The 13,331-nt window shown below is 40.0% G+C and overlaps 1 protein-coding gene across 3 annotated transcripts in view; it reads right to left on the bottom strand.

The window, feature by feature from the left end:
• MAN1A1 (mannosidase alpha class 1A member 1) overlaps window positions 1-13,331 on the bottom strand; it is a 174,329-nt gene that overhangs the window by 25,128 nt on the left and 135,870 nt on the right. For all 3 annotated transcript variants that reach the window (XM_055535050.1, XM_055535049.1, XM_055535051.1), the window contains exon 7: window positions 1,667-1,790. In XM_055535050.1, coding sequence (XP_055391025.1) covers window positions 1,667-1,790 — 124 coding nt within the window. The remainder of the gene's footprint in view (window positions 1-1,666; window positions 1,791-13,331) is intronic.

Raw genomic sequence — 13,331 nt, 5'->3', positions numbered from 1 at the left:
ACAGTCACACTGATTACCATATGCGAGACACCATATAAAGAAGTAGAATGTATCAGTGGATACACTGGATAAACAAAGTCATTACTGTTTTGGAGTTTGCATCCAGTGCAGTGAGACAGCTAAGAAACAAATAAATACGTCAAGTGGTAATAAAAGCTATAAAAAATACAAAAGGGTAATGGGACAGAGTGATAGGAGGTGGTGAGGCTGCATTTGGTTAGGGTGCTCTGGGGAGGTTACTGGGAGAGTGTTTAAGCACAAATTTAAAAGAATAAAAGAGGAAGTAGTGCAGAGCAATGGAAGAGCAAGTACACAAAAGCCCTGAGAAGGGAGTGGGTTTGGCAAGACCACCGAGGCTGGAGGTGAGGAAGCAAAAGTAGCCAGACCCACACTGTGCAGGCTTCTCAAACCATATCTTAATCTGAGTAAGATGCAAAGCCACTGAAAACTTGTATTTTTACAGGATCAGTGTGACTGAGGGGTTAAGAGAGGAAGTGGTAGTCAGACAAGCTACTGCACAGTCCAGGTGAGAGATGATGGGTCCCTGAACCAGGGTAATGCACAGGGGATGGGACACAAAAGATTTCCTGATGGTTTGGACCTGAGGTTTATAAAAAGAGAAGAGCCATGATAACTTCAAGAGTCTTGGTCTGAGCCCTTGGGTAAACTGAGGTGTCTTTTCCCAGAGAGTAAAGACTACAGTAGAGGCAGATGTGAGGCATTTTAAGTGGGACTTGTCTGAAGTGAAGATGTTGAATAGGTACTTGGCTATAGAGCTTGGAGTTCAGGGGGCAGCTTGGGACTGGACTTACAAATGTGGAGGCAGTCAGCATACAGATAATACGTAAAGTCATGAGACTGGGGAGAATAATGGGGAGAGTGAGAGTAAGAAGAAGAGCCCCCAGTTTGAGTTCTGGGCTTTTCCAGTGTTTAGAGGTTGGGGTGATAAGGAGGATCCAACAGAAGAGACTGAGAAGGAAGCAACCTAGGGGAATACTGTGTGTCTGCATCCAGGGCCAGAGAAAGCCTCCTGGAGAAGGAAGTGATCCAGTGCATCAACGCTGAGAGGGCGAGGAAGACGCAGAGATGAGAAAGGCCACTGGACGTGGCAACAGTGTGGCTGGGAGAAAAGCCGGGCAGGAAAGCGCTCCAGGGAGTGGGAGTCAGGTGGAGGAGACAACAGACGCAGACAACGCATCCAAGGGACTCCGCTGTAAAGGCGAGCCAACAAAGTGGGGTGAAAGCTAGATAAGGGCAGAGTGCTGGGGTGGTGGGTGTGTTTCTTGAAAATTAAAAATCAATTCAACTGCTACCTTGCATTTGTAAAACCGAGCTTAAAAAAGTCTTTCACATGTATGGTTCATATAGTCCACAAAACACTATGTTTTTGAGAAAAGGGAAAAAATTCAGAGAGGTAAAGTTACTTACTGGAGGTACAGAGAATCAGACATGAAATTCAGGCCCTCTTGCGCTGAGTTAGAATACTGCCATGAAATAGTGCTTTATAGTTTGGTTACAAGCAATGCTGCATGTGACAAAATTTCATGAAGGGCTCCATTAGACTTGGTTGTTCTTTCCCACATTTCATATGCCTAAATCTCCCCAGAGAGGATATTTTTTCCTACAAGTACTCTTTTGCAATGCCGGGTTGACTGGAGAATCTCACCTTATCAGCAAAGATGGGGTTTCCTGATAAGTAGCTCAAGTGCATAAACTCCAAGTGCAGAGTTCCAAATTCTGCCAAAATACTGCTTCCTCCTGAGGCCCAGGGCCAGTTCCTTCCAATCCCACTACAGAAGAGAAGAGAGTGAAGAGTTATGGGTCAGACTAATTCCATGTTTTTGCAGCTCTAAGTAGTAGAAGCTAAAGAGACAGCTTTTGAATAACGGCATCTTAGCTAACAGATCACTTTATATATTTTAAAATATTCACTGCTCTTTTCCTTGGCTACTGGTTTCAAGCTTTGACCTTTATCTCCAAATGGAAAATTACTTTTGATGTAAGTCAGAAAGAAGTTGTTATGTGCTTGCTGTTGATGAACAAATATTTTAGAAGGTATAGGTGCCACATAGAGATACAACCCATTCCAGTTAGAATATAAAACAAAATCAGACCAAAATACCCCCACCATGTTCCAGATCCCACATAAAGCCTTTCAACATTTTATTTAATAAATAAAAGTCCAGAGGTTTTATAGATTTTACATATAACATTTTCTATAAAACATTATTCTTGGATATAAGACCCAACACTCATTCCAACCCACTTCAAACTTCCTCCCCATTTACTTGATGTCCTTTCTTATGTTTCCCTTCGTACAATGTTACCTATTCTCTAAGGCACTCATGTATTATTCCATGATCTAGTTAATTTATGCTCAAAAATTTCAACAAAATTATGTAATTCAAATCTGAAAGAGGTCAAACGGATACACTTAAAAAATGATTGCCTCGTGCCTTATCTTAGTGAAACGCTTTTTAGAAAGAGTTAGTCCCAAACATGCACTGACACAAACGCGCATAAGTGACTCTTGAGACACTCATACCCTTGGGTACGGTTTATTTTTGGAAGGCTATTTAAAATGTCAAACACAGGCGATAATTCAAATAAAAAATAAAGCTAATGATCCTCCTGACCAATAGATTCCCTTCCAGAAACTGAAAATCCATATTTTGGTTTTTATTCAGGCTCACGTTTATTGTATGCCTAATATGCAGATGACACCACCCTTATGGCAGAAAGTGAAGAGGAACTAAAGAGCCTCTTGATGAAAGTGAAAGAGGAGAGTGAAAAAGTTGGCTTAAAGCTCAACATTCAGAAAACGAAGATCATGGCATCTGGTCCCATCCCTTCAAGGGAAATAGATGGGGAAACAGTGGAAACAGTGGCTGACTTTTTCTGGGCTCCAAAATCACTGCAGATGATGACTGCAGCCATGAAATTAAAAGATGCTTACTCCTTGGAAGGAAAGTTATGACCAACCTAGACAGCATATTGAAAAGCAGAGACATTACTTTGCCAACAAAGGTCCGTCTAGTCAAGGCTATGGTTTTTCCAGTGGTCATGTATGGATGTGAGAGTTGGACTATCAGATCAGATCAGTCGCTCAGTCGTGTCCGACTCTTTGCGACCCCATGAATCGCAGCACGCCAGGCCTCCCTGTCCATCACCAACTCCCGGAGTTCACTGAGACTCACGTCCATCGAGTCAGTGATGCCATCCAGCCATCTCATCCTCTGTCATCCCCTTCTCCTCTTGCCCCCAATCCCTCCCAGCATCAGAGTCTTTTCCAGTGAGTCAACTCTTCACATGAGGTAGCCAAAGTACTGGAGTTTCAGCTTTAGCATCATTCCCTCCAAAGAAATCCCAGGGCTGATCTCCTTCAGAATGGACTGGTTGGATCTCCTTGCAGTCCAAGGGACTCTCAAGAGTCTTCTCCAATACCACAGTTCAAAAGCATCAATTCTTTGGCGCTCAGCCTTCTTCACAGTCCAACTCTCACATCCATACATGACCACAGGAAAAACCATAGCCTTGACTAGACGAACCTTTGTTGGCAAAGTAATGTCTCTGCTTTTGAATATGCTATCTAGGTTGGTCATAACTTTCCTTCCAAGGAGTAAGCGTCTTTTAATTTCATGGCTGCAGTCATCATCTGTAGTGATTTTGGAGCCCAGAAAAATAAAGTCAGCCACTGTTTCCACTGTTTCCCCATCTATTTGCCATGAAGTGGTGGGACCGGATGCCATGATCTTCGTTTTCTGAATGTTGAGCTTTAAGCCAACTTTTTCACTCTCCTCTTTCATTTTCATCAAGAGGCTTCTGAGTTCCTCTTCACTTTCTGCCATAGGGTGGTGTCATCTGCATATCTGAGGTGATTGATATTTCTCCCGGCAATCTTGATTCCAGCTTGTGTTTCTTCCAGTCCAGAGTTTCTCATGATGTACTCTGCATATAAGTTAAATAAACAGGGTGACAATATACAGCCTTGATGTACTCCTTTTCCTATTTGGAACCAGTCTGTTGTTCCATGTCCAGTTCTAACTGTTGCTTCCTGACCTGCATACAAATTTCTCAAGAGGCATATCAGGTGGTCTGGTATTCCCATCTCTTTCAGAATTTTCCACAGTTTATTGTGATCCACACAGTCAAAGGCTTTGGCATAGTCAATAAAGCAGAAATAGATGTTTTTCTGGAACTCTCTTGCTTTTTCGATGATCCAGTGGATGTTGGCAATTTGATCTCTGGTTCCTCTGCCTTTTCTAAAACCAGCTTGACCATCAGGAAGTTCATGGTTCACATATTGCTGAAGCCTGGCTTGGAGAATTTTGAGCATTACTTTACTAGCATGTGAGATGAGTGCAATTGTGCAGTAGTTTGAGCATTCTTTGGTATTGCCTTTCTTTGGGATTGGAATGAAAACTGACCTTTTCCAGTCCTGTGGCCACTGCTGAGTTTTCCAAATTTGCTGGCAGATTGAGTACAGCACTTTCATAGCATCATCTTTCAGCTCAACTGGAATTCCATCACCTCCACTAGCTTTGTTCGTAATGATGCTTTCTAAGGCCCACTTGACTTCACATTCCAGGATGTCTGGGTCTAGGTCAGTTATCACACCATCGTGATTATCTGGGTCATGAAGATCTTTTTTGTACAGTTCTTCTGTGTATTCTTGCCATTTAAAGAAAGCTGAGTACAGAAGAATTGATGCTTTTGAACTGTGGTGTTGGAGAATACTCTTGAGAGTCCCTTGGACTGCAAGGAGATCCAACCAGTCCATCCTAAAGGAAATCAGTCCTGAATATTCATTGGAAGGACTGATGCTGAGGCTGAAACTCCAATACTTTGGCCACCTGATGCGAAGAGCTGACTCACTGGAAAAGACCCTGATGCTGGGAAAGATTGAGGGCAGGAGGAGAAGGGGATGACAGAGGATGAGTTGGTTGGATGGCATCACTGACTCAATGGACATGGGTTTGGGTGAACTCCGGGAGTTGGTGATGGACAAGGAGGCCTGGTGTGCTGCAGTTCATGGGGTTGCAAAGAGTCGGACACGACTGAGTGACTGAACTGAGCTGAACTCTTTGCCAGGGACTACAGTAGGACATTAGGTTCCAAGGATTTTTATAATGAACAAATCACTCTTAACTGCCTTCTAGTATAATGGGAGAGAAAGACCTAAGCATAAATAATTCTAATCACATACGATAAGAGCCAAGTTAAATGTGTGGAGTGTTCTGAGAGCCCAGAGCCAGGACATGCAATCCAGCATGGTAGTGATCAAGATAGCTCCTTCAAGAAGAGTCTTGAGTTGATTCTTGAAGGTTAAGTAAGGAATAGTGAGGGAAGAATGGAGAGAGAATCCAGACAGTGAGAAAGTCATAGCAGAAGGGCTAGCCAGGAACTGGAGGTAGCTCCAGAGATTGGTAAATCGGGGGAGGGGAAGGCGGGAAGGAGAGAAGGCTACAAGGTTAAGTGGAAGCTGGCACCCCACTCCAGTACTCTTGCCTGGAAAATCCCTTGGATGGAGGAGCCTGGTGGGCTGCAGTCCATGGGGTCGCACAGAGTCGGACACGACTGAAGCGACTTAGCAGCAGCAGCAGCAGCAGCAGCAGCAGCAGCAAATCTTGGAGGCTAGAGAGCCTCTTGATGAGGATGAAAGAGGACAGTGAAAAAGCTGGCTTAAAACTCAACATTCAAAAAACTAAGATCATGGCATCTGGTCCCACCACCTCATGGCAAATAGATGGGGAAAAAGTGGAAGCAGTGACAGATTTTATTTTCTTGGGCTCCAAAGTCATTGTGGACAGTGACTGCAACTATGAAATTAAAAGAAAATTACTCCTTGGAAGGAAAGCTATGACAAGCATATTAAAAAGCAAAGAGATCCCTTTCTTGACAAAGGTCCATCTAGTCAAAGCTGTGGTTTTTCCAGTAATCATGTATGAATGTTAAGAGTTGGACCATAAAGAAGGCTGAGTACTAAATCAATGCTTTCAAATTGTGGTGCTAGAGAAGGCTCTTGAGAGTCTCTTGGACTGCAAGGAAATCAAACCAGTCAATCCTAAAGGAGATCAACCCTGAATACTCATTGGAAGGACTGATGCTGAAGCTGAAGCTCCAATACTTTGGCCACCTGATGCAAAGAGCCGACTCACTGGAAAAAACCCTGATGCTGGGAAAGACTGAGGGCAGGAGAAGCGGGTGACAGAGGATGAGATGGCTTTGAGCAAACTCCAGGAGATAGTGAAGGACAGGAAAGCCTGGCGTGCTGCAGTCCACAGGGTCACAAAGAGTCGGACACAACTCAGCAACTGATCAAAAACAGCACCTGGAGGCTTGTGGATTTGTCGCTTTCCTCTTTTTTTAGTTGGCTCCACTGACATACTGCTATTGGTGGACCCTAGGTTTCCCACCTGCTTTGTTTTTCATCTTGGGCATTCACAACCCTGGGTAAACCCTTCTGTTCCATCACTGCTTCTGCTGCAGGGCTTCTAAGGACACTCAGGAAAAGGAAAATAATGACGACAAATTGGTATCTGACATGGCATGCCTTCCCCTCATTCCCTGTTTCTTTTTAGAAAAATCTAGGTTTTGTTTCTAAAACATAGACTTATATAGTAAACCTAATAAAAAGAAATAAAAGACAGAGATCTGAAAATATTTATTTTAGAAAATGCCTTACATTTACTAACTTCTGGGACTGAGAGTCAGTTTTTATTTTCATGGTTGGCTTAGGTAAAAGGAATGGCCAGTCATCCAAATAGGATGAACAGCTACTTTCAAATTTTATTAACATATGGCAAATGCATAGAGTAATTGGTCATTAATTTGCTGTCATGACATATTATTTTTTCATTCTAACCGTTTCATCACTGACCAAAGTCAATAAGCCTATTTAGCAAAACTACAAATTTCCATGTTCCAGAGAATCTATAAAAAACAAAGCTACAAAACCAAGCAAGAGGGAACAATGACTCCATGCTAGAGAAGGAAAAGGACGGCACGTTTCCAGATCTTCAGGGACTGGTTCAAATTCAGGGTATCAGAGGGTGTGGGAGGGCACTCAGATGCAAAACAAGCAGTACAGGTTCTAAAGAAAATTACTTTTGTACGAAGGTATTTGCTTTCTGCTATTAATGTGGTTAATCAAGAGAATATCAGATACACACTGAAAATTTTTCAATGTGTTAAAAGATAAAGATTTTAAAAAGGGTTATACACACACACACACACACACACACACACACACACATATATGTTCTCTCTTTCTCTGTCTTTGAACTCATTCGTATCAGAAGGAAAACAGCACTGTATCACTAATTATATAGGAAGCAAAACATTAAAAGCACTAGCAAAGGATATGTCATATGAACAGAAAGGAAGCTGGGCTTCAAATGCATGTATTATGCTTATATGAAAGTATAGTTTTGGTTGCCATTCTTTCAACCTACAAAATTAATATATTTCAGTAAAATTATAAGATCAATGGTTACACTGGCTCTTAAATGTAAGTCCTGAAAGGGTTTCAAGAAGTCAGATAAGGCATCTTTATATTAAATAAGGTCAAAATGAATTTCATTTGAGAGAGCAAGGGATTTTAAATATCTTTAACTTTAGTTCTGTTGTCAAAGTAAAGGAAATCATGTTCTTTATTTTTATTTTACAAGCACTAATATTTTAGAAAAGTGTTTTAAAGATAAAATAACAGTTTGTGCTCAGAAACTATAAATTCCATAAGGCAAGCATGAAAGGAAAGAATATTTAAATACTGCCAATCTTGTTATAGTGACTGCATATTAAGCCAAAATGATGACTCAGCATATGGAAATACATACACAGAAAGGCAATTAACATGATGTGAAGAGCTGCCAAGTGTTTGGTTCAAAGAATCCTAGAACAGAACTTCAAACTTTGGTATCATCCTAATTTCATTTATTTCTATTTCCTTCAATCTTCAGTTCTTCCATTTTAAATTGGAGTATTATTTAATACATGTGTCTCAACTTTTAATTTAAAACATCACAATTCTACAAAGGTAATAATTCTTTGAAAATAAAACATCACATCAGAAAATAACTGATTTTGGCAACTGCAATTAGAAACATGTCTTTTAAAAAACTGAGTTGCTATGATTCTTTTGAAAATGTGGATTACTGTTTTGTTGCTTTAGAGACTGTAATTTGAATGTGGTTTATTAGCAGCTGTAATATACTTCCTCATTCGACCGCACTCAAAAGCAAGAAGGTATAATTATTTACTGAACTTATAACTCTGATAAGCAACGGGCGTTATGTGTTTCCCTTCTCTCTCTTGGGAATAGTTAACAGCACCAAAGAAAGGAAGTACAGTAGTAATGATGCTATTCTACTCACATTTGAATCCTGTGAGATTCAACTCAAAAGAGATGCTAACTCTTTCGCCAGAGCTTATAATGAATCAAGTAGCCGGAGGATTGCTCAGGATTGATGGTATACCCCCTCAAATTAATCTTAAATCCAGGTACCTGAAGTTGTATGTTATAGTTACTTTCCAGATACAATTTAGAACATTAACAAATGCACCTGTTTTCTTAATATCATCAAATGTAACAAAGAATTTATAGACCTGAACAAGTCTAAAAAACTGCCAGATGAATATACAAGCAAAATATTAAATAGTTATACAGTCCTGCTACAGACTTTAAATTTACTCTTCCTTGCTGCCTGCTCTTCTTTATAAAATGGGAAATGGGCCAATAAAGAAATTTCTTGAGGATTCTTGCCTGAATAATTTCTGATTAGCTGATTAGTAAACAAACTCTTTCAAGTTCACAGTCCAAAATACAGCTTATTCCTTGGGGCTATAGAGTTAACAAGTTTTGGAAGAAAAAAAATTTCCCATGTTCTATATATCATGGTAAAGCTTTACTTATGTTTGCAAATGAAGGGGGCACACGAGGATATTTAATTCAGAACAGCAGACAATCCAATATTATTCCTTTTGGATTTTAGCACAAATTAGGAAAAAATAATTAGGAAGTTCATGATGATTGTTTCATTTAAACGTATTCCCAAAGCTAACTGATTTCGAGACTAAGCAATTTCAGCTTCACTTATTACAAATGCTTCCTTCCTGCAAAGGTTCGCACAGTCCTGATCTTTCAAGTTTCTAGCCTAAGACCTCATTAAGACTTGGACTACAATTCCAGGGACTAAGACTAGTCATGATTCCACTGTAGCTCATGCATAGAAGTTCTGACTGGGGAGCACTGATCTCCTTAGGGCTATCCTTCCAGGGAAAGCTGTCTTAAAGGGCAGTCACTTGACTGAATTAATTCATAATCTAATACTTAACTGTTTCTGAATAGTAGCATGTGGATTATACGGCTAAAGAATTTTCATACTTGAAATTTTTTAACCAAGGGCCCATTGTAACTTTTTAAAAATTATCCAGATCTTGTTCCACTTTGCGGGTATTTAGTTTAGACAGAATTGGAACTGAATAGCTATTATTTTAGTTTATTCTCACCCTCAATACTGCTATCCTTGACTATCTTGGATTGGAGGATAAGTTCAGGGCTACAAAGACTGAGGTGTTAAGTCCTCTCTAATTCCATAACGAATTTGCTCTCGAGATTCAAATATGCTAAAACTCTGTTTTCCAGCTGCTCTTTGGGTAAGGCCCCCCTGCTAATCACTTTCAACAGACTGAAAATAAGCTGAATGTAGTTTCTTCCCCATTATGGGGCACATGGAACATCCTACCATTAGGTCAGGGAACCCCACCAAAAGGCAGTACTAATGAGAAAATATTCCAGTGACTTTAGGATGTGTGAGCATGCTCATATATTTACTTTATCATACTTAAAAAAAATCATATTCTACTTGTTTGCTTTAAATATACATTACATTTTTTTTTTCACAGACATTTCCCATGTCAATCAATGTACATCATTGTTGTTGTGGAGTACTGAATGCATAGTATCTGAATGAATGGATATATTCTACTTTACTTAAATATACACCTACTGACTCAATGGACACGAGTTTGAGCAAATTCCGGGAGACAGTGAAGGACAGGGAAGCCTGGTGTACTGCAGTCCATGGGGTTGCAAAGAGCTGGACGTGACTGAGCAACTGAACAACAACAACCCCTACTGATGGATGCTGAAGCTAATTTATTTTTTATTTATGATTTTACCACTATAAATAATTTGCTGCTAAGTGCAGACCTTTGATAAAGCTAACTTACTTTTACATAAAAAATGTTGACATCAATTCCAGCTGGAAGCTGTTAGCTTGTCTAAACTGCTAATGAGGATGGGCTTGGGAATGTATACTGGAGGCATATATGTCCACTGTTTACAGAGATATTTCTCCTTACCAAGTGGGCTCGTTACATACCATCACATTTGGTAGCTTCTAGAACTCTTGGGGTAGCTCAAATCCATTTGTTATACATCCTCACATTAAGTCCTTTAAAATTGGAGTGGTGGAAGTTACAGACAAGGACTTCACATCCAGACACTTTTCTAATAAACCTCGGGGTGGAACAGAAGCATAGGATGTTCCATCTTCCAAATGGCAATTCACTAATAAAATTAATAGTTTGCCAGACATTCCTTTCCTTTGATTTTAGATATAATTATTCCACTACTGTAAGAGTTTAACATATAACATCATTCCAAGACATTACTTAAGATCCAAGACGACAGTCAGATTTGATTATGTTTGTTATAGTGGCCAAGTTGTGTCTGAGTCTTTGAGACCTTGTGAACTGCAGCACGCCACGCTTCCCTGTCTTTCACTATCTTGTGGAGTTTGCTCAAACTTATGTCTACTGAGTTGGTGATGTCATCCAACTGTCCCATCCTCTGCCACCCCCTCCTCCTCCTGCCCTCAATCTTTCCCAGTATCAGGGTCTTTTCTAATAAGACAGCTCTTCACAACAGGTGGTTGGAGCTTCAGCTTAAGCATCAGTCCTTCCAATGAATATTCAGGGTTGATGTCCTTTAGGATTGACTGGTTTGATCTCCTTGCAGTCCAAGGGACTCTCAAGAGTCTTCTCCAGCACCACAATATGAAAGCATCAATTCTTTGGTGTTCATTCTTCTTTATGGTCCAACTCTCACATCTGGTACATGAAGACTGGAAAAACCATAGCTTTAACTAGATGGACCTTTGTTGGCAAAGTAATGTCTCTGCTTTTTAATATGCTGTCTAGGTTTGTCATAGCTTTTCTTCCGAGGAGCAAGTGTCTTTTAATTTCATGGCTGCAGTCATCATCTGCAGTGATTTTGGAGCCCAAGGAAATAAAGTCCGTCACTATTTCCACTTTTTCCCCATCTATTTGCCATGAAGAGATGGGACCAGATGCCATGATCTTAATTTTTTGAATGCTGAGTTTTAAGCCAGCTTTTCCACTCTCTTCTTTCACCCTCATCCAGAAGTTCTTTAGTTCTTCTTCACTTTCTGCCATTAGTGGTATCATCTGCATATCTGAGGTTGTTGATATTTCACCCAGAAATCTTGATTCCAGCTTGTGAATCATCCAGTCTGGCATTTCACATGATGTACTCTGCATAGAAGTTAAATAAGCAGGGTGACAATATATGGCCTTCACATACTTCTTTTCCAATTTTGAACCAGTCTGTTCTTTCATGGCCGGTTCTAACTGTTGCTTCTTGTCCTGTACACAGGTTTCTCAGGAGACAGGTAAGATGGTTTAGTATTCCCATCTCTTTAAGAATTTTCCACAGTTTGCTGTGATCTAGACAAAGGCTTTAGCATAGTCAGTGAAGCAGATGTTGTGTTGTAATTCCCTTGCTTTTCTATGATCCAGTGAATATTGGCAATCTGATCTCTGGTTCCCCTGCATTTTCTAAATCTATCTTGTACCTCCAGAAGTTCCTGGTTCACATACTGTTGAAGCTGAGCTTGAAGGATTTTGAACATTACCTTGAGAGCATGGGAAATGAGTGGAATTGTATGGTAGTTGGAACATTCTTTGGCACTGCCCTCTTTTCTGCCTTGCATTGTATGGGTCTATGGCTCATCTTGGGGCTTCCCTTGTAGCTCAGTTGGTAAAGAATCTGCCTGCAGTGCAGGAAACCTGGGTTCGATCCCTGGGTTGGGAAAATCTCCTGGAGAAGGAAATGGCAACCCACTCCAGTATTCTTGCCTGGAAAATCTCACGGACAGAGGAGCCTTGTGGGCTGCAGTCCATGGGGTTGCAGAGTCAGGCACGACTGAGTGACCAATACTTACTTATGGCTCATCTATAGATCAAGACAAATGAAATCAGTACAGGCCCCAAGTCTTTGATTCTCTGTATGCTATACAATAGTCTCTTTCCATAACCAGAATGGCCAGGATTTCTCCCTTCTACTTGATTCTAAATCCTCAGGGAGACAGATTTTGCTTTATGCACCTGTGCAACCTCAAAGTCTAAGGCACTGCCAAGAAAGAGAGGTGCTCAGTTCAAGTTTCATGTAATAAAATTGAAAACAAACAAACAAACAAAAAAAAACACCAAACATTAGCTAAAGGGTGTTTTTATTGCCTCCTCCCCCTAATTTATATAATCCTACATTAGCGTCACCATACACCTGCCCTCTTAAAGCCAAGTTAAGAAAAAACATACTCGCTGGGTTAATCATATAGTTTTCTACTATATACTTGAGGTACTCTGAGGTTGTGATTTCTAAGAACTTAGAGGTGAAATGAGGAAAGTATGGACAGTATGGTAAATTTTTATGAAGGCTAAATTTTATTCAATTTAATGACTTTTAAATTCTGAATCTATGACTTTCCTATTTTTGTGATGTTAAGCATGTCTTTTTCTTTCTAAATGGAATAATGATAGGAGGTAATTTTCCTTTTTGTTTTCTTGAGCATCTTTTTTTTTTAAATGGAAAAAACAAAATGCTGGCAATGTAAGGCTGGTCTCTCAATAACTGGGGAAATTTTCCTCGGCCCATGAAAGCTAAAAATTTGGCACCACTAATTCTAAGACACAAAGCTACACAGCAATTACTACTGGAAAGCCATCAGTTACACCAAAAAATGGATGATATCAAGGTAATCAGGGCTAATAACTAATGCATTCTTTTAAGTAACATTAGGTAAATTTAGATATTTTTCTTACCATCTAATGGAAATCTAACTAGCCCAAAGAAACTAGATGGTTAGTAAAACTACTTTGTCATCTGAAATGGTAGTTTTCTTAGTTTTGAATTTTTACATAAGAAGTATCACACAAACAAAAATGTGTGTATAGCTTGTGGGAAGAACAAACAGACTATGGGATTACTCTGAACAGATGCTGGAGAATAAAGCTACCAGCTATTG

Source organism: Bubalus kerabau, chromosome 9, assembly GCF_029407905.1.
Source record: "Bubalus kerabau isolate K-KA32 ecotype Philippines breed swamp buffalo chromosome 9, PCC_UOA_SB_1v2, whole genome shotgun sequence".
Classification (NCBI taxonomy): Eukaryota; Metazoa; Chordata; class Mammalia; order Artiodactyla; family Bovidae; genus Bubalus; species Bubalus kerabau.
This window is presented reverse-complemented; position numbering and strand designations above follow the sequence as displayed.